At 34.4% G+C, this 21,686-nt stretch overlaps 1 protein-coding gene across 1 annotated transcript in view; it reads left to right on the top strand.

Annotated features, from left to right (window-relative positions):
* LOC100343059 (cadherin-10) overlaps positions 1 to 21,686 on the top strand; it is a 160,564-nt gene that overhangs the window by 100,111 nt on the left and 38,767 nt on the right. Inside the window, exons 3-5 of the mRNA XM_017344663.4 lie at positions 14,475 to 14,769; positions 16,327 to 16,446; positions 16,845 to 17,012. Coding sequence (XP_017200152.2) covers positions 14,475 to 14,769; positions 16,327 to 16,446; positions 16,845 to 17,012 — 583 coding nt within the window. The remainder of the gene's footprint in view (positions 1 to 14,474; positions 14,770 to 16,326; positions 16,447 to 16,844; positions 17,013 to 21,686) is intronic.

The following is a 21,686-nucleotide window of genomic DNA, read 5'->3' as shown; positions in this document are numbered from 1 at the left end:
GATTTTTAAAGCTATGAAGATCTCACTCTTAAATATTCTTACAATGATCTCTCTCAATATAGCTAAATGAAGACATTGATTGGAGTTTTCAACAGTAAAATCAGGTTTTAGAAGAAAGTAGTTCAATTTCTAAGATTTCTGAAAAAATAATTTGGAACATGAAGTTTTATGTCTAAATTATTCACAAAGTCATGTGAGGAAAGCCCTTATTAAAATCACAGAACAAAAAAAAATGGAAGAAAATGAAACTATTGAAGAGGTTAGAAAACACCGAGAATAAAGAAAAACCCAAAACAGAATTTTGCACAGGTATACAAAGAAATCATGTAGGGGCTGGCATTGTGGCATAATGGGTGAAACCACCGCCTGCCATGCTGGAATCACATATGGGTGCCAGTTCAAGACCTGGCTGTTCCACTTCCAATCCTTTTCTCTGATAATGCACCTGTGAGAGCAGTGGAAGATGGCTCAAGTCCTTGGGCCCTTGCACCCATGTGGGAGATCCAGAAAAGTCTCCAGGGTCTTGACTTCAGCTGGGCCCAGCCCTGGCTGTTGCAGCCATTTTGGGAGTGAGCCAGGTGACTACAAAGGCCAGGGCTGAGCCAAGCTGAAGCTTGGAGCCAGGAGCCAGGAGCTTCATCCAAGTTCCCCAGTTGGGTGACAGGGTCCCAAGTATTTGGCCATTTTCCCCTGCCTTTCCAGGCCATTAGCAGGGAGCTGGATCAAAAGTAGCTGGATCAGAGTAGCTGGAACATGAACCGTCATTATACCACAATGCCAGCAGTTTTGATAGAAATATAGATGTACCCAGGAACAATACCACAAATTTTCAGAAATCTGAACAAAATATTCTATAAGCATCTACAGATAATAAATCCCTGAGTCTAAGATAATAGATCAGAATGACTACAGATTTCTTAATATAAATACTAAGGGGAAGATGATAATGAAGTGGTACATTCAGTATTCTCAAAATAAATAATATCTAGCCTTGACTTATTTTGCTCTTGTATACATGAGCTATCCAGTATTTTTATGTCACATCACAATCAAAGAATAGACAACAAAAAGACGAGGAAAACATACTGGAGACTGGAAAGGCCAAGGATGCTGATGAGGAACTATCACAGGATGACAGCTGTGTACTCCTGTGTGACTCCTGCACAGTACCTTTTGGACTGTATCAGAGGGCTCTCAGAGATTTGTCTTCAGAAAGATGAATTCTGCTTAGCCTCTGCAGCTGGAGGAGAAATGTAAGCATTTATTGAAGAGTTTTTGGTTGGATAAGTATAAAAAACAAAACACAAGAAACTATAGGTGTGAGGAAATTAAAAAGTAATAGTGGAAACAAAGTTGTGTATTGAGAAAGAAAATTCATCATTCTGGGTATAGAAGAACAGAAACAAAAATCAGCTCCATATTTAAGTTGTTAACCTTAATTACATAAACACAGTAACACTGAGATTGGTGCATGGAAAATGGTATACTACTCAAATAGTTACAAAATAAATAATTAACACTATATAAAATGCAAAATAATTACTGAAGATATATTGTATTTCTGTGATATTTAAAAACACAAGAAAATTGTAAAATGATGTTTAATGGAAGACTTATTGATTATATTTATTACAACTGGTAAGGTTGGTAATACTCCTATATAGTCGATTTTCTTCAAGTATTAGAATGAGTAGCAGTTTTAGACACTAGACATGACTATAACCATTGAAAACAGTGCACTAGAAAAATATCACCCACAGTAACACCTAGAAACTTGAACATGAGCCTCATAAGTTCAAATGGTAGAAGTGAGGTAAGTATTAAAAATAAAAATGTAATAGTATTGATGGACACTGCAATGTTCTACTAAATGGAGATCATTGAAAACATGATCAAATGACATAATCCACAATTAAAATTTGTAAGCTCATTGCAATCCAAATCAAAGTTTTAGCATGGTTTTTGTTCTTGTACGTTGTTTTGTTACTTCAGGTTGGGCTTCAGGTTAGGAGTGGATTAATTCTCACAAGAGCCAGTCCACACAAGTGAGTGAGCCTGGCTCCTCCCTTCTTTCTTGTTCTCTCTTCCACATGTACTGTGGTGCTCCTGCCATGTGATTCTATTTGCCATGTTATGATGTAGACAGAAGATGAAGGCCTTCATTAGAGACTGAACAGATGGCACTGCCTCTTGGATTTTCAGTTTCCAAAACTTTGAGTTAAATAAACCTCTTTTTAAAATAAAATTCTGAGCCTCAGCTATTTTTATAGCAACACAAACAAGACTAAGACACCCAGGATGGGTTTTAGTGGTTAAAGGAAAAATGGAAAGACGTGAAATCAAGGTGAAAGGCATTATGCTTTAGTGAAATTAGCCAATTCCCAAAAGACAAATCTCACATGCTTTCCCTGATTTGTGGTAATATACAGAGTACAAAAAAAAGTAATATATATGAGAAAACTTGGCATTTTGAGATTTGATTGTTGTTTACAGCCCTTGTCCATACTCCTGAAGAACAGTGTTTTTTTCTACTTAATACTAGTTAAATTATTCATTCAGTGGAGGGTTAAGCTTGTGATTGTAAAGTAAATCTAACGTATGTCATTGTAAAAATTAGAACAAAAATAACAAAAGAAGGAGGAGGGAAGGAAGGAAAGAGGGAGTATCATTATGGGAAGTATCATTATACTCTTAAAACAGTATATATTTGAAATACATGAAATTTGTTCCCTGTATATAAATAATTTTTAAAAAAGAGTGAAAGGCAGGGGCTGCATCATTATAAACGTTGTAAATTAGGCTACTTTGTTTAAATGTGATGGGTAAACCTCGGTGAGTTTTGTGTGGAGTAGGTATATGTACCACTTTTCATTTAAAATGATTGCATTGGCAGGTGGGTAGGAAATGACCATAGAAAAATGGGAACATAAACAGAGAGATTAGATGGGGTATAGGTGGCAGCTTTCATTGATTTGTGCCTTAATGGTAGTGGTGAGCACTGTGAGAAGTGATTAGAGATATATGTTGAAATCATAAAGGATTTGCTTATGTAATAAAGGGGTAGACTAGGGGAAAGAACGAATAACTTCTAGGTTATTAGCTTGAACACCTGGCTTGATAACCATACAGTTTCCAAAAAGCAAAGACTTCATGGTGGGATGGGTAATTCAATTGCTATGTTCTGTTTAGGAGAACTGCTGTTATTCAAATTGTAAAAATACAAAATATGGAAGAAAAAGATACACTCTGACCTCACGACGGTGGCATGCATAAGGAAGTATGGAAAGGGGTGAAAGGACACACAAAGATTTATTCACCTGAACTACAATTCAATTCAGTTGCATTTTATTTCTTAAAAATATATGGTATATGGCTGGCACCGTTGCTCACTAGGCTAATCCTCCGCCTAAGGCACTGGCACCCCAGGTTCTAGTCCCAATTAGGGCACCGGATTCTGTCCCGGTTGCTCCTCTTGCAGTCCAGCTCTCTGCTGTGGCCCGGTAAGGCAGTGGAGGATGGCCCAAGTACTTGGGCCCTGCACCTGCATGGGAGACCAGGAGGAAGCACCTGGCTCCTGGCTTCGGATCAACACAGCGAGCTGACCGTAGTGGCCATTTCGGAGGTAAACCAATGGAAGGAAGACCTTTCTGTCTCTCTCTCAATGTCTAACTCTGCCTGTCAAAAAAAAAAAAAAAAATCTGGTGTAAGTTTAATAAAGTACTTACATTTATGGGATCCTGCCATTTGTTTTGTTTATTTTTTATATTTCATTGTAGTTGTATTTTTTCTATGCATTACAGAGATACTTGCAAGTCTGGAGTTGATGAAGGGTGTGGGTGGTGGAGTCAGATAGGAAATGGAAAGATGCCACAGATAAACTGTGCTAAACTATGCTAAATTTGTATTCAACAATAAAATTGTACTTAAAAGGTATATAACAAAATGTACAATTCCAATTTAACACAGTTTATCTTTGCACAGTCTTTCCACTCTGACCTACCAGATATGAAACTTTATAAATAGATATGATTATTATTGATCAATTAAAAGTAGAATTTAATTTTTCTATTGGGCATAATACTAGAGATATTTTTAAGAGTAGGATTCTATGCATTTTCATAAACTTGTTGGAAATTTAGAATATTTTCTAAGTTATATTTGCCCTGTACTACAGCAAAGACATTACTCTTATTGTTCTTGATATTTGGTAATGATTTATATTTATCATTTAGAATTATGGCGTTCAGCATTTTCATGTTTACTCTGCCTGGGAACTTGGTGTTGCTCTTACTGAAAGCCTTTTGGAGTAGATTCCCTTAGTTTTTATCTAAGATCATACTAAAATGTCCTTCCTTTCAAAATCCATTTTTACACAATCATTGTCTATCACTGTTATTCAATTGTGTTTGGTTCTCATTATTTCTATTGAGAAACAACTCATAAGGTTAAACTCGCTGCTTTGATGTTAGTGTTTTTCTTTTCAGGATGCTCAAAAATATTCCTATGTCTTGGACTTCAAAATTTGGACTGTAACTTAATTAGTTGTGGGTTTGCTTTTACTATTTTTTTTTGAAATTTTCAAACTCTATTTTTTATGGGTTGATAGCTTTTGCCAGTTTTAAAAATTTTAAGCCATTTTTCCTTTCAAATAAAGTTCTCAATTTCTTCCCTCCGGGAATCAAATTTCATGTGTGTTGCAACTGTTTATTCTGCTTTATAGCATCCAATGGTAGTTTTTATTTATTATTTTTCTTATTTGTGTTTTATTTTGTATATATTCTGTGCATCTGATTGCATCTGGGGATTTCTTTATTACTTTTCCAAAGATTAATTTTGGATCTTTATTCAATCTGCTGCAAAACTATTTAGATTTATGAATTCCTGACATAGAATTTCACTTTTGAAAGATCTTTTGATTCTTTTTTACCTTTTTTATATATTTTTCAATCTTTCCCTTACGCTCTCCAATATATTATACTCATCTTCTAAATCTGTGTTAATTACCTATATTTCCATTTTCTGTTGTACCATGTATGCATTTGTCATATGATCATGCCTTTTTGCATGTGTAATTTTTATTCTTTAGCAAACACCATCTATTAGAACATAAATCCTCTAAAATGGGTTGTTTTTCATTATTCTTTTTGTTTGTTAGATTACTGCTTATCACCTGTGATCATTAATTTTACATGATAATCTTGTTAAAATATGATGCCCTGTTGTCTGGTTAAACTTTAGTCTCAATGTAGTTATAAAGCTATTTCTTAGCTGAGATTGACATTTATAAAGTGTAAACATGACATAAAGAAGTTATCCTCCATGATGTGGGTGGGCTTCTTCCAAGCAGTGAAGGCCTTGGGATTAAGGATTGAAACTTGCCAAAGAAGAAAAACTGTTCTACCTCAACACCTCCATATAGAAATCTTAACTGAACTTTCAACACGCTGTCCTGTCCTGTGAATTTCTGACTCAAGGTTGCAGTGTCAATTTTAAGACTTTCCCAATAGATTTTAGGGTGCCAGTCCCATTATTAACAGGAGCCACTTCCTTGATATGTCTGTTTCTCTCTCTTTTTCTCTCCCTCCTCCTCCTTCTAGCTCCCTCCTTCTCCCTCTCCCTCTCCCTCTCCCTCTCTCTTTCTTCTCTATCTCCTCTTCACTTATACTGTGAGTCCAGGATGCTCTGGAAGACATCATTAATTGTAGGGAAAACAAGTTATCAAAATATTCATTGTGATTTTCAGGTCACTGGGAATATTTTGCATAACTCCAAGATTTCCAAGATTATAGGAAGGAAGATACTAGCATCTAAAGACTGTTGACCTTCCTTCTCTTGTCCCAAATAACTTTCTTTAAAATGAATAATATAACACATTAGAAAAAAAAGTCTGTTGCATATTTTACATACCATTAAAGATCTTGCAATTTCCCCTAGAATAGTTTTGAAATTGCTGGACTTTGAAGCAGATAAGTCTGTAAAAGTATGTCTTTGAATAAATTAAGTATATCCATTCAAAGTAATTTTGGTATACTTGTAGTATTAGCAAATAAATATATCCAAACTTGAGATATTTCAAAATATGGGTTACTAGTGTTTTTTAGGAGGTACTTTCTAGAATTTTATAGTCCTTTCTGCTAAGAAGTTTGAGCTTTTGTAGGGTGTTGAATAATTTTTTAAAATTTTTTTTCTATTTTTCATTGTATTGGAATGGCATAGAGAAACAGAGAAAGAGATACACGGAGAGATCCTTTATCTACTGATTCCCTTCCCTTCCCAAATGCCCATAATAGTTAGGGTTGGGCCAGGAGCCCAGAACTAGCCAAAATCAGGATCTCAGAACTCAATCTGGGTCTCCCACATGGGTGGCAAGGACCCGAGTGCTTGAGCCATTATCTGCCGTCTCTAAAGGTGCCAATTAGCAGGGAGCTGGGTCCGAAGTGGAATAACCAGAACTTGAAGGAAGCATTCTCATATGGGATGTGGGCCTCCAAAGTGGTTAGTTTACCTTGTGTCACATGCCAATTCCAGTAATTCTTAGTGATTTCTAAGAGAGCTTCTAAAGCTGCAGTATCATCCCAGACTGGACTTACTATGTAGGGCACACCATTTACTCAAGGCCAGCTTCTAGTACTTGTGCTCTTAGATCAGATGGGAACAAGAATCACTAGATATTCAGTCTAGACCCAATGAAATATTTTCTCTTGGAAGAGCCCTCTAGGAAAGAACCCTGACAAATATGGAAAACAAATCACTACCTATCTATCTATCTATCTAAGCACTTAACTGTGCAGACATGACTCTCCATTCATCACTTATTTATGTATTCATTTATTTTAAAATTTATTTTATTTATTTGAAAGAGTTACAGAGAGAGTTAGAGACAGAGAGAGAGGTCTTCCATCCACTGGTTCACTTCCCAGATGGCTGCCATGGCCAGAGCTGTACCCATCTGAAGCCAGGAGCCAGGCGTGTCTTCTGGGTCTCCCACATGGATGCAGGGGCCCAAGGACTTGGACCATCTTCTTTCCCAGGCCATAGCAGAGAGCTGGATTGGAAGAGGAGCAGCAGGGACTAGAACTGGTGCCTATATGGGATGCCAGCACTTCAGGCCAGGGCTTTAATCAGCTGCACTACAGCACCGGCCCCCCCATTCATCGTTTAAATCATCTGTTCTTGTGTCTGGTCCCAGAAGGGAATAATTAAAAAAGTGCATATTCATCTTAATCATATGTATGGTATATTTTAAGCTAATTATAATTGTTTATATAATCCATTATATTGGCATTTTAGTTCTCTTCATTTCTATTTTTGAAAGAATTTTTCCACTGAGATTTAAAAAAAAAATGGTAGATGCATTGCTATGTGTTTTATGTCTTGGTGAAGAAAAATATACTTGGAGAATTCTTCATAATCTTACCCTGCACACTTCCCATGCTCCAATTCATTTTCCCAGCATTCTTGCTTTTTTTGCTTTCCAGTTCCCACCAAATGAGTAGCTGCTTATTTATTTCTGACCAGATTGTTTTTGCTGGTCTTAACAAGCTTTCAGCTGCTTTCTGTTGCTGGGCAGTCTTCACCAGTATTTTTATTGGATGCAAATTTAGTTATTTGATTTAGTGATTTATTTTTCAATTGATATCATATTACTCACTGGAGCAATTAGAGCAGCATGCTAATGTTGATGCCAACAGAAGAGAACAGCATATTTGCCACATTCTGGATTTTTCTAAATAATTATAAAATATGTTGGCTGTTTGATAGAAAATCAGGCATAAAATTATCATGGTACATTAGAAAACCTCTTCAATTTCTGATAATTTTAGATTGATGCACATGAAAAACGAAACAGAAATTGTTAAAACTCTGTATGCTTTGGTTTCTGTGATTCATTTCTCAAAATTTATCATTCATGAAATTATTCTATCAATGCAAACTTTAATATAATTCTTGAAATGTAGTTCAGATTTTCCCCACTATGATTTCCCAATTTTAGAATGCAGCTAGATATCAATAATTATTAATATAAAATGGTATCAAGAATTTGAATGAGGAAAATTATCTAAAAATATAAGCAATATTAGTTCTTCTGAATCTTAATTTTGTACTGGCAATATGGATGGATATAATTTTACACTTTTTAAGTTGTTCTTCATATTTTCTTCTAGCGAGAGGTAAAAATATAAAGAAAAATCTTTTATATTTGTTTTCCTTTTGGTAGCAAATTACTTAAACTCTCTGCACTTTGAATGGACAAACTTTGATTGCTTCTTAGAATATTTCTTCATTCAATGTAACTGGAAAAGAAAAATGAAGTGATCATGTGAAATAAGAATTTGCTGCAGTGTAATGTTCTCTGTACAAAATTCATACAATGAAATCCTAATCCCCATGGTAACGGTTTTAGGTGGTGCAAATTTGAATGTGGAGCCACCACAGATGGGAACTGTGCTCTTGTCAGAGAAGCCCCGGGGGAGATTCCTTGCCTGTGCTGCCAAATGAAGGAACCCTCTATGAATCCGAAAGCTGGTCCTCACCAGATACCAGATCTGTGGGCACCTTGGTCTCAGGCTTTCCCAGCTCCCAGAACCAGGAGAAATAAACACGTGCTGATTGTAAGACTCCCATCTGCAGTATCATTCTATAGCAGCCCCAGCCCACAAAAACTTCCACAAACTCAGTACAATGCTGAAGCGTAACCCTTATTTAACTTTCATTAGATGGATGATATGTAATCTAAATTTCTTCCTATTAAAAAGAAGGTGGTCTTAAACTAGATAGGTCACAAAATTCCTGTTATCTTATAAACTCCATTTTACACAAACACCTGAAGATGACTGCTTGGCAAAAAAAAATTATATGTTATAAAATTATTGGCAACTAGGCATACTTGAAATTCCCAGGCACTCATTAAATGATTCATGGATAAAGTATTGCTTTAAATTCAATGGATTGTTTAGTATTGAGTATTAAAGCTATTCAATATAAGAAAATATAGTAATGATTTATAATTAAACATATTTGAATAAAAAGTTAGACAATAGGAAAATGACTTTTAAATGTGCAGTACCAGTTGTTCAATTTTCATTAGTTGTCATGTATCTTGCCATGTCCTTTATCTGCTTGTGAGTTTACAAGGAACACAGAAGGTTGTGAATTTTTAATAGGCTTTTCTCAAGGAAGGAAAAGGTCAGTATTAACATAAAATTCTTCTTAAAGATTTGTGGCACAAATGTTTCACACCGGAGAACAGGTGTTACTGAGGAACTAAAGCCACAAGAATTTAATATTTTTCCTATGTTTAAAGGAAACCTAATGCCTCACATAGCAAAATAGCACAAGACAAATCAATATAAAAGTATTTTTTCAAAGTCAATGTTTTAAGATTTTTGGTACATGACCTGTGATACAAATTGCTGGTTTTATTCAATTAAATGTTTACTAAATCCAAATACTGTTATCTTATACACAAATTTTTAAAAAGAAGGCTTAATAAGAGGCTACAGTTGTAAGAACTGACTCCTGGGGCCAGTGCTGTGTTACAATGGGTAAATCCACCACCTACAGTGCCGGCATCCCGTATGGATTTTGAGTACCGGCTGCTCCACTTCCAATCCAGCTCTCTGCTATGGCTAGGGGAAACAGTAAAAGATGGCCCAAGTGCTTGGCCCTCTGTCCTCACATCGGAAACCCAGAAGAAGCTCCTGGCTTCTGGCTTTGCATTAGCACAGCTCTGGCCTTGCGGCCATCTGGGGAGTGAATCAGTGGATAGAAGACCTTTGTCTTTGTCTCTCCCTCTCACTGTAACTCTACCTCCTGTCAAATAAATAAATAAATCTTTAAAAAAAAATGACTCCTCTGATCATTACCTAGTAAATGAGTAGAAATGGAAAATAAAATTGCATCACACAAATAAAGAATTAGGAAAGGAGATAATACCAGGCCAAAAGGAGAAAATACAACAGAAAAGAGATGATTAAAATAATAAACAAAAACATTAAATGCGAGTTTTTCCACCTCTTTAGACACTGGCCTTATGATTTCAAAATAAACTGACAGTATGTCATTATAAAAATTAAAACAATGAATAAGAAAGGAAGTTGGAGTGAAGGTGGGAGAGTGGGCAGGAAGGAGAATACAGTAGGCACTATCACTATGCTTCTAAATCTGTATATATGAAATACATTAAATTTGTTCACTTTGTATAAATAAAAGTTATAAAAATAAATAAGTAAATAAATAGGGACAGAAAAACTAAAAAAAAAAAAAAACTGGGTTTCTACATCATATCAGAATACCTGGGTTTGAGTCCTGTCTCAACCCCCACAACCTCCTCCCACAACTGATTCCAATCCCGCTTTCTGCTAATACACACCTTGGTGATAGATAGCTCAAATAGTGAGGTCCCTTCCAGCAGTGTAGAGACCTGGACTGAACTGATGGCTCTGAGCTTCTGCCTAGCCCAGTGGTGGTGGCTACGCTGGACATTTGTGGAGTGAGCCTCAAGATAGGAGAGCTTTCAGTGCGCCTTTCTCTCTCTCTCTCTCTCTCTCTCTCATAGTCCCTGTTTTTTTGCCTTTCAAATAAAATAAAAGAAACTTTAAAAAGAAGCAGAGTAACCTAGACAGTAGATTATATTTAAAGAATGTTGTCCATTAGTCTCTTTCTAAACCTGTTACGAAATCATCAGCATCAATTTATATGTTATTATTCAGCTCTAGATGAAACAATTCTCCATCTCAGGAGATCTAGAATATTGGTATTTCTGCCACACCCACTATAATGAACATTTCATGTACTTCCTTAATTTTCAATTTTTTTCAAATATGTTTTAAGATAATCTTTCATTAAATGCAGGCTAATGTCATGACCCCAGTATGGTAATTTTTGCTCTTTTTTCTAATGTTGCTGTTCAGTTCATTCCCTCAGTAAGAAAAGAGCAATTTCAAAGGCCATTAATGTAAGCTGTAGTTCAAGAAAGATATCTGATAACTCTGGCTTCTTAAGAGCAAAACTTAGAAATTCATAGATGCAATTTTTTTCTTTTAATTATATGCCTATTAGGAAAAGTAGAAATCCTTTCATTTTCTGATTCTCAAAACCACAGTATATCTAACTTGCTACCCTTGTTTCTAATTTCATATGACCATGTTCAATTTTCTGAGCCAACAGAAATTCCCACAGTATGTGGTCCAATTACAAAACTTCATTTTCACTCTCTGCAGTATAAGTGAAGGTAAAATCCTGCTGTGATTTATATTCTAAAATCTGAGCTTTATAAAAATTAAAATCTCACCATCCAAGCAACGTTTCTTTTAAACTTTCTAACTGATTAGAAATGGTAGCTGGTTTTAATGATCTTGCCTTAGATCTTTCTCTACCCCAAATCTATTTTATGTGTTTGTTCTAAGATGTGAAATTCATAAAATATCAAAATTATCTGGGTTCAAAACTTTATGCATTCTTTATCTGCCAGGTTGGATACTGATGCTTTAGAAACCCTCAGTCATGGCTCTGGGTTAGTATAGGGACTGTCTTATGACTTCTATGCATACTGTTTCTGTTCCACGTAATTAGAATGAAATTGTTGATTTACTATTGGAAATACCTGACTCTTGTGAGAGTAAACAAATATTTCTCAATTAAATCTATTGAACGAGTAGACAGTAAACATTATAGCTGTCTCTACAAACCACAAAATTATCTAAACAAATGATTGATAAAATCAATAATCTTTTCTTGAATTATTTTGATTCCCTGACAGAATAATAAATATATAATACTTAGATCTGCTACTTAGAAAATTGCCACTGTGTTGTACTTGCATATAATTGGAAAGTTTCCAGGCAACTGCAGCATTTTCAATTACTACAAAGCATCAGTCTTGTGACTTTTTGAGAATGGTTCCCTGGACAACACAGTCATATGTTACTTCTGAGGGCTTTTCACATAAAGGCAGATACTTCCTGAGTTTCTTACCCTTACTTTACTGTTTTTGAATAGCTAAAAATACAGTAAAATTGTTTCTTATTTGAATTCTTTATCTTTTTCTCAAACTATATTTCCATTTGGGATTTTCTTTATCACTTATACCTCCAATAATGAGTTATTTATCCAGAAAATAGTTTTATCCAGAGTTGATGGCTAAATGTTTATTACAAACCACTAATCCAAAAGCAGGCTGCTTTTTAGAACCAAAGATAATCTGTAACACAACATATTATAAACATATAAATATATTTATTTTAAATACTTTAATGTCTATATAAAATATTTTCAGTTAACTTCATTGACATATGTTTCCATAAAAAAGAATCTTTCAATTAAAGAAATAAAATTCTCCTTTAAATAGGAAGTAATTAGCTTGATATTCTTACACTTAATTAGATGAAAATGTGTTGATGTAGGTAATCTAAAGAACACAAACAGAAGCTATTTAGATGTGATGTTTCACATAATTGGAGTATATTGTCTCCTATTTTTAATTCTCTAGGCTACATTTCAATGTGTCTATTCTGATTTGGATATATATTTTACATGAATATTTAAATATAGGGATGAGTATTTGTTACAGTATTTAAGATAATACTTGGGATGTGCTCATTCCATATAAAGTACATGGGTCTGAGTTTTGGTTTCACTCCACATTCCAGTTGTTTGCTAAAGTGCTACCTGGCAGGCAGCAGGTGGTTGAATTCCTAGCATTCCCATGGATTGTGTTCTGGCTATAGCTAGGCCCTACTGGAATATCTTTTGTCTGTCTCTATTGCTCTGTTTCTCTGCCTTTCAAATAAGCTACCTAAATAAAAATTTAAGCAAAGAATTGCAAAATCAAATTAAAATTAAATAAATAATACATGACTGTGATGATGTTTCAGGTATAAGAAATGCTTCATAGAAGTTTAAAACCTACAGGATACTAAATATTTCTCATTCAATAAATAATGAAATCTAAAAATTGTATTATTTTAAATATTTTAATTTATTTGAAAGGCAGAGTTGCAGAGTTGGAGATAGAGAGAGAGAGAGATCTTCCAACTGGTTTACTCCCAACATGGCTGCAAAAGCAGGGGCTGGGCCATACAGAAGCCAGGAGTCTATTACTCCATCAGAATCTCCTATGCTGGTACAGGGGCCCAAGCACTTAGGCCATCTTCTGCTGTTTTCCAAGGTGCATTCTGAGAGAGCTGTATTAGAAGTGAAGCAGCTGGAACTTAATTACAAATGGTGGTTTAACTTCTGCCCTCCAATACCAGCCCCCAAAGTACATTTTTATATTACAAATAATAAAACTATGATCCTAGCATATAAAAATGCATGTTGATTAGGTGGATTAACCAAAGAAGAATTTATAATCTTGGGGGTTTTTCAAAGCCAAGCTCTGTTTCTACATGGTCAACCCCTTCCTTCAGGATAAGAAGCTCATGGGAGATGGTGGGTATGTCTATCTAGTGCCACTTATTTATTTCCAGAATATCCTCATTGTACTTGGAATCTATTCATTACTCTCTGATCAGAGATCCTTGAGATTCTTTCTAAGTCTTAGGAGAGTCTCTTCTCTAGTTCGGTGACATAAAGATCAAAATCACTGCTATATACACCCATAAGCCAGCAGTCTAACCTCTTGGGCACCTGTTGAAAAATAATATACATGGGATTCACTTACAGCACTTGGGCTTCTTGGCTATCATTTGCACTGAGATGGAATGTGCATTTTGAAAGATTTAGTGTGGTTGTGTTAAAGGTATATTCAGGAGACCAAGAAGTTGGCTTGTCCTGTGCTGCTTTGCTCCTACACAGAGCTTGTCTTTTGAAGTTTTTATGATGTATTTGATTGGTGGCTATAACATATTTTATAGTTTACTAACTTTATTTGCAACTTTAAAACATAGAGGCATGTGTTTTATAGACATCTATCTATACCCCTGCTGAGTTCCTCAATAAAATACTTGTTTTGATAATTTTTAAGAAACAAAAAATGGGGTATGGTGTTCTTAAAGTAGGAAGTATGTCACACATAGCTTTGCTTAAGATGCCACTAATTATTCCGTGAAACACAAGAGCTAAAACTAGGCTTATAGGATATGACTTTCCCAAAAGTAAAATAATTTTCTATACCCAGAAAGATATGAGCCATCAGTATTTACACCAGCATAGGAAATGTCTTTACGAGGATATTTGCCCTCAACAATGGTTATTTACAAGCAAAACAAAGAAGAGAGATTAGTTTATTTTCAATACTTTGTCTATTTAAAATAAAAATCGCACTAATATGCAAAAGGCTTCCTAGTGTTTAAAGTGTTAAAAATTAGTGTGTTCAAATTTATTCCACTCACATTTCAAGAACCAAGATAACTGACTCCATTATTCAGTCAGTGATGGGGTTTGACAGATCTTTTTTTTTTTTTTTTTTAATTCCTTCGGCATTGTGTGTCTTTAGACAATATCACGGCTATATATTCTTTTATTCCCCCCAGCTCCATTCAGACCAAGATAAAGGAGATGGATCACTCAAATATATTTTATCTGGAGATGGAGCTGGTACTCTATTTATTATTGATGAAAAAACAGGTGATATTCATGCCACACGAAGAATTGATAGGGAGGAAAAGGCCTTCTATACTCTACGTGCACAAGCTATTAACAGAAGAACGTTGAGACCAGTAGAACCGGAATCTGAGTTTGTGATCAAAATCCATGATATCAATGACAATGAGCCAACATTTCCAGAAGAAATTTATACAGCTAGTGTTCCTGAAATGTCCGTTGTTGGTAAGTTCATTGACATCTTTTATGATGGTTTCAAAGCATGAACAGTAATTATCAAGAATTCTTACAATATTAGGATCAGTTAATTGAAATTAACATTGATTCACTTCTAAGTGTACTTTTTTTTTCACTTAGGAAAAAATGAGTTAGAAAAAAAGATTATTTCATTTTACAATTCTTATGGATTTATAAATCTTATGATACGTATATATAGATACTTTCTTCAAAAATTAAGAAAATATCATAGAACTTCAGTAGAAAATGTATGAACATAAAAATTTTGTTACATGGATTTGGATAAGAGTAAAATTTGATACCAAATACATGATAACTACATTTAGACTATCATAGATATAATAGAGTGAATTTTTATTTTTATATTACTGAATGTTTATTCAATGTTAAGAAACTTTCATTAGTACATCTTTATATACAAAAATCTACAAATTTAAATCTCCTATTAAAATAAACCAGCTTAAAACCCACAGTTAATCATAAGCTGTATAGAAGTAAACAGTTTCAGAAGCTATAGAACAGGTGGAATGAAAAAGGAGAACTATGCTAGGGGTTTTCTGAAAATTCATGGGAAATGTGTATTAGGAAAAAGCATGCATGGATTTCAGAATTCTTTTGCACCAAAATGAAGTTATCTTATAGTTCAATTTTTCCCCAAACTTTAAAGTATCCTCATACACTTAATAAAATGGGGTTTCTTGTTCAATGTAAATAAAGGTGTATTTATAGACAAAGAAAGTTAAAACTACTTAAAATTTTTCTTACTATTAAAGAGATAATGGCAGGGAATTATGAGCATAGGAAAAAGATGAGCATTTTTCGACATGTATATTTGCATGAGGTAGAATTAACACTTCTCAGATTTGTGTGTAGTTGTTTAAACTGATGAAGTGGCTCTAGCGTTATATAATAGCAACTTCTCAGACCATGTTTCTTAAGCATTTTTCTGAAATTGTTATTTGATATTTACTTCAGTAAATCCCAAGGACTTTTGGCAGTCACCTTACATATAAAGCCCTTTTAAATATAATGAACTTATTAAAAAGATTTTCATAGTTCCTGGAACTTGGGATCATCTTGGATTATTTCTAAGTTTAGAATCTATCTATTCATAAAATTGTATTTTAGAACAGATGTTAATTATTTTTAGTGTTATTTAGTGGTGAGGGGAAGAGAAGATATACTTACTCCTAGATATGCCCTTTTCGTTAAACAAATCTACTTTGTGAAAATGAATTTAAACATCAAAGATGAGCATTAACAAGCGTACTGCATTTATTGTATTCTGATATTATGTTATGATAGCATTACCTATTGCATGCATAAAAATACACTGTTGGCCAAATATTTGCATTCAAAAATTTACTTATAACAATATTATAAAAATAATCATTTATATGTATGATTTTCATCAGAATAATATACAGCAGTTTCTTTAAGAGGTCATTATTAAAGCCAAAAATCATTGTAGTCTTCAATGAAAACCAGTGCTTTTGCTCCTCCTTCTGGTACTGTGCAGAACTAAGCTGAATTTGGATACTTCAGGTACTTCTGTGGTGCAAGTCACAGCTACAGATGCCGATGACCCTTCATATGGGAACAGCGCCAGAGTAATTTACAGCATACTTCAAGGGCAGCCCTATTTCTCTGTGGAGCCTGAAACAGGTCAGGAATAATGAATCAGCATTTGTTAATTTAATCATTGTTATGACCTTTAGAATTGGATAGATGGGAGAAGGAGAACAAAACCTTAACATTAGCACTCATGAAGAATGATGATGCCACGCTTGAAGATGTTAGAACTCAACATTAAATGGAATGAGCTAATATAACTGCTTTGATGTTTTTATGTATGGATTTAGGTCACCCTACTGAATATATGGGGTTACTTGAAGATAGAAAAATAATATATAAATTATCAAGTGTAATCATGTAATCACTTTACAATTTTAGATGAAAATTAATTGTAAATATTACTACTTTAAGAAAACTATTTGTAAGCTTCTTGATCAAGTAATTGAGAATTTAGTGAACATAACAAATGTGCTTGTATTTTTTCAAAGGTATCATCAGGACTGCTTTACCAAACATGAACAGAGAAAACAGGGAGCAATACCAGGTGGTCATCCAGGCCAAGGACATGGGCGGCCAGATGGGAGGCTTATCGGGGACCACCACAGTGAACATCACACTGACTGATGTCAATGACAACCCTCCTCGCTTCCCGCAGAGTAAGATCCTATTAATGGTCATTGGGCAGGTCAACAGATTTAGAATTAAAAATAAATGTAAAGAGAAGTCAGTGATTAATCATTTTATTTAGAACATATTAAAATGTCTTATGCAAATGAATGAGCATGTATATACTGTTATTAAAAGATAAAATTAAACATTCCAGCCATGTCTCATGAAAACGTAGAAAGATCTGCTATTCCCAAACCCTTTCCTAAATCTAATATATAAAAACTATTTCTTCAGTGAGCAAAAGAAAATATTCTTTTATTGGAAAACACGATTCAAAATTTACAATAAATTTGTTTGTCTATACTTAGAGTTTAGTAAAAAGGAGCCTAAACTGAGAGTAAAATTTTCCATTAAAAATAAAATTTGATAAACATTAAGGACTCTGCCAGAGAAGAAAGTACAAATGAAGCTTTCAAACTAATCAGATCTCCATTGATTATCATTCTGTGTGGAATGGCAGCCACAAGAAAATACTTATATTGTTGATCTAACCTTTCATTCTTGAAATAGGTTTAAAATATGTTAAGCATCATTATCTTCTGACCATGGAAAGAATGCATTTATTTTCCTTTCTTTGACACATTTGATAGACTACGTGTCTAGTTGCCTGTTGGAGCGGGTGGTATTGCCCCTGAGCAGATACATCAAGACTCATCAAATTTCATTCTATTCTAAAAGGTCCTATGGGATAGAATTTCATGATATCAGGAATGTTGCCTAAAAAATAAATACTGCTATGTCCTTAGTTTTCAGAATTTGATAAATATTAAAGTTTAGATTCCTCAATTTTACTTTTTTGTTTATAGACTTAAATGTCTTCCTGATAAAGTATTAAAATAAAAAGACAGTAGTTTTGTGATTATATTTTTAATTTTCAGGAATATACATGTGTGTCTAAAATGTTGTACATTTACAAATGAGCATTCCATAAGCAAGTGAATGTATTCTAATAGAACGGGGAATTGGACATTCTAAAGACAATTATGCCAGTTAAAATTCCTTTTATTATTTTTTCATTTACTGTGACTCTTATTCATTCAATAAACATCTTCTTTCCTTTTTGTGACTGACAACTGTTGGGCATATGCATGAACTCTGGCATGATAAAAGTTGTAGTAATAATAATGGTACTGATAAAAATGAATAAACTTCTATTTTTATTCTTATTTCATCATAACTACTCATTTATGTCAGCATTATGATCTACACTCTTCAAATGGGAAAGCAAAGGTTAAAGATGCTAAAGTCAATCTTATCATAGTAGAGGTGGGAAGTCACCTGTCGCCAACTCCAAATGTACAGAATAATATATGTAGAAGAACTTTAGGGCTTCTTGTCTCATTATTTTTTAAATTATGGATGAAAACATAACTTAGATATTTTTGTTTTCTAAATTATATCTTCTGTTGTGAATATTTGCAACCATATCTGACTAGTGGAAACACAGTCAAGGAAATTAGACTATTACTTGATAATGTAAGTCATCTAATATCCAGGGAACTAGTTTTTAATTTCTAATATCATTTAATTACATAACCAAGGTTTAGAGAGAGTTCTGCAGTTTATGAAGTTTTTCACATAGGACAAATAATGGAAACCTCACTAGTAGTCTATATAGATCTCTTCCTCTCCTTTTCCTTCTCTTCTTCCTCCTTTTCCTCTTCCACCCTCTCCTCCTCCTCCTCCTTCTCCTCCTCCTTATTTTTATAACTAATATACAGAGTAAGAAAAGAGGGTCACTGTGAACATGGAAAACAAACCAGTGCTACCCAATGTAAATATATCACAAAACCCAGAAATGTATGTCACATATGTAATTTAAAATTTTCTCTTAGCTGTATTCAAAAAGTTATAGATACAGGAGACATTTATTATATATTTTTCTTTAACATAATACTACCTTTATATACATCATCAGCATACAATGTTCTTTGTTCCTTCTTTATTATATTCACATTATATTTTTGAGTTATATCAAATCTCAATTCATACTACATTTCCCATCCTTGCTCATATGAGGTTAGTGGCTTGTCTAACGGCTGCCATATTGGACAACTGTGATGATATTTGCTTAGCGACTTTCTGGCATTAGTTAATTAAACTGCATTCTTATTCATCAATGTCAACAGTGAGTGCTGGATGGCACAATGTCTACCTCACGGAGTGATGTAAGTAAAAAATTAGTCAAGGTCTGTGAAGCATTGACCCAATGCTTGGCACTTAGTGTATTTATGTGTTAGTAATATTGATTTGTGCTGGTGATGCTCTATAATTAAAAAATATTACAAAATAGGGTTAGAATTTAATCTTTTTTTAATGGTGACTAACCCATATTCAATATTTTTAATATGCTTCATCAAAACCCTTCATTTGGAGAGGACAAGGGCAGTGCAAACTGTTGTGTAGTTATTTATTTATTCAGATATATGTGTTAACCATATTATTTTAATAATTATTATAAATAATAATTTATTTATTGGGAAAAATTATTCTCTGGCAGTTTACTCCCCTACTAGTCAGTATATAGCAATGTCTTAAAACATTTTCAGTCACCTTAACTGGTGAGTATTACTGGCAGCTAATAGATGGAAGGTAGGGATACTGCTAAGCTTCCTCATGATGGAAATGACAAAGAATTATCTGGGCCAATATGTCAGTAGTGTCTAGGTTTAAAAAACTTACATATGTTATGAGAAGAATAATTCAGATGAAATTATAAATTCATTTCAAAAAACACATTTCTCTAAGAATGAGCTTTGAAAGATAAAAAGCTAAGAATGAAGAATCTAAAGCAAATCATCCTGTTTTAGCAAGTCAGGCAACAATCACAATTACATTTCACCATGTTGGTGTTAGAGATACATAATACTTTCACACATTCCATTTATCTGCTTGAATATTTATTTTAGTCTCATTCACCTCACTTCCTTCTTTCTTTTCCTTAAAACCTTAAAAATAAAACAGACTTCATAGAAAAGGTCTAGGAAAAGATTAAATGACTGTCAGCTGATCATTGTAGGTCTTTGCAAAACTAAGAGAAACAATAGGATTCTTTTTCCAATGACCTTTTTCATGAAAAGCTTTCCTAAGGATGTGCTACCGTATTGATTCTCACCTGGTTCCAAGACAGTGATTTAGGGATGTCTAATCTTCAGAACCCAGGCCAGTTCCAGCATCCTTACTGCTACAGAGGACAAATATGTGATAAGACACTCAAATCTATTCAAGGCAGAGGCAGGAGAAAAAGATACAGAAAGAGAGTTCAGATCTGGATAAGATGTTTGCAAAATCAGTTAAGCAGGTAGTCAAGTTCCTATACAACTAGTTCAGCCTAGGACTTGCCTGTAATTCTTGAAAGAGATCCATGGGGTAGGACAGTCCTAGGCCTCAGGATAAAAAAAGGGAACCTAGCATCTTAGAAGCTTAGGCCGAATATCCTGATCCACAGATGGGTTGCCCTTTATTTATTAGATATATTATGTGAATAATAGCTTGAGTGAAATCATATATTCATTTGTTGAAACATATTTGGCTAAGGGTGTCCTTTACATGCAAGCAGGTGATTCCCCAGACATCCTATCATAGAGACAAACATTCTACTTAGCCATGGGTATGGGCACCCAGGAAACAGAGCTTCCATAGAAGCATACTCTAGTATACTTAGCCCTGACTCCCAGATGGTTTTGCACACAAGTTTAGGTTGACAAGTGAAATTCAGAGGCCAAACATATATACATTTATGAAATGTCAGCTTAGCAGAGAATGAATGGAAAAAGGTGAGCTGCCAACACAAGATCATTGTCTGATGGGGTGGCTTTCTCCTTTGTATGTCAGATATCATATAGAGAGATAATATCAAAGTAATGAAAAGTTGATAATAGTATTTCTTTTTATTGAAGGTTTTTATTTATTTATTTGACAAGTATAGTTACAGATAGTGAGAAAGAGAGACAGAGAGAAAGGCCTTCCTTCCATTGGTTCATGCCCCAAATGGCCGCAACGGCCAGAGCTACATCAATCCGAAGCCAGGAGCCAGGTGCTTCCTCCTGGTCTCCGATGCAGGTGCAGGGGTCCAAGCACTTGGGCCATCCTCCACTGCCCTCCCGGGCCACAGCAGAGAGCTGGACTGGAAGAGGAGCAATCAGGACTAGAACCCGGCACCCAAATGGGATGCCGGCGCCACAGGCAGAGGATTAACATAGTACGCCACAGCACCGGCCCCCTTGATATAGTATTTCTTAGAAGCATCTGGATATATCCCAAGTCATTCGAAATTATGAATTCATTGCTTTCTGCTATATTTTCTCCAAGAATTAGTGAGAAAAGTAACAAAAATCAGTTCTTCAATATTCTGTTCAATAGTTCTGAAAATTAACACAAAATTTCTTGTTTATAACAACATTTTTATTAAGATACATTATTGGTAAAAGAAGGCATTTGGGTGTTAAACATAATCAGACAGCATAAACATAATAAGACAGACAAAATAAGGCTTTTATTTCTTGAGTATTTCAAAGCTACATCTTTATATTTTCCATCAATTTCTTCTAAAGATTATGTACAACTATAGTCATTTTAGAAGCAACAGTAAACAACTCTGAAATCACAGCTCCAAATAGGGTTTTCATACCTCTCCAAGCTTGTTTGTTTTATCTGACTGT

The sequence above is a fragment of the Oryctolagus cuniculus genome, chromosome 14 (assembly GCF_051225735.1).
Source record: "Oryctolagus cuniculus isolate XC-2025 breed Fujian yellow rabbit chromosome 14, ASM5122573v1, whole genome shotgun sequence".
NCBI lineage: Eukaryota > Metazoa > Chordata > Mammalia > Lagomorpha > Leporidae > Oryctolagus > Oryctolagus cuniculus.
The sequence above is the reverse complement of the archived record's forward strand: the minus strand, read 5'-3'. Positions and strand labels throughout refer to the sequence as shown.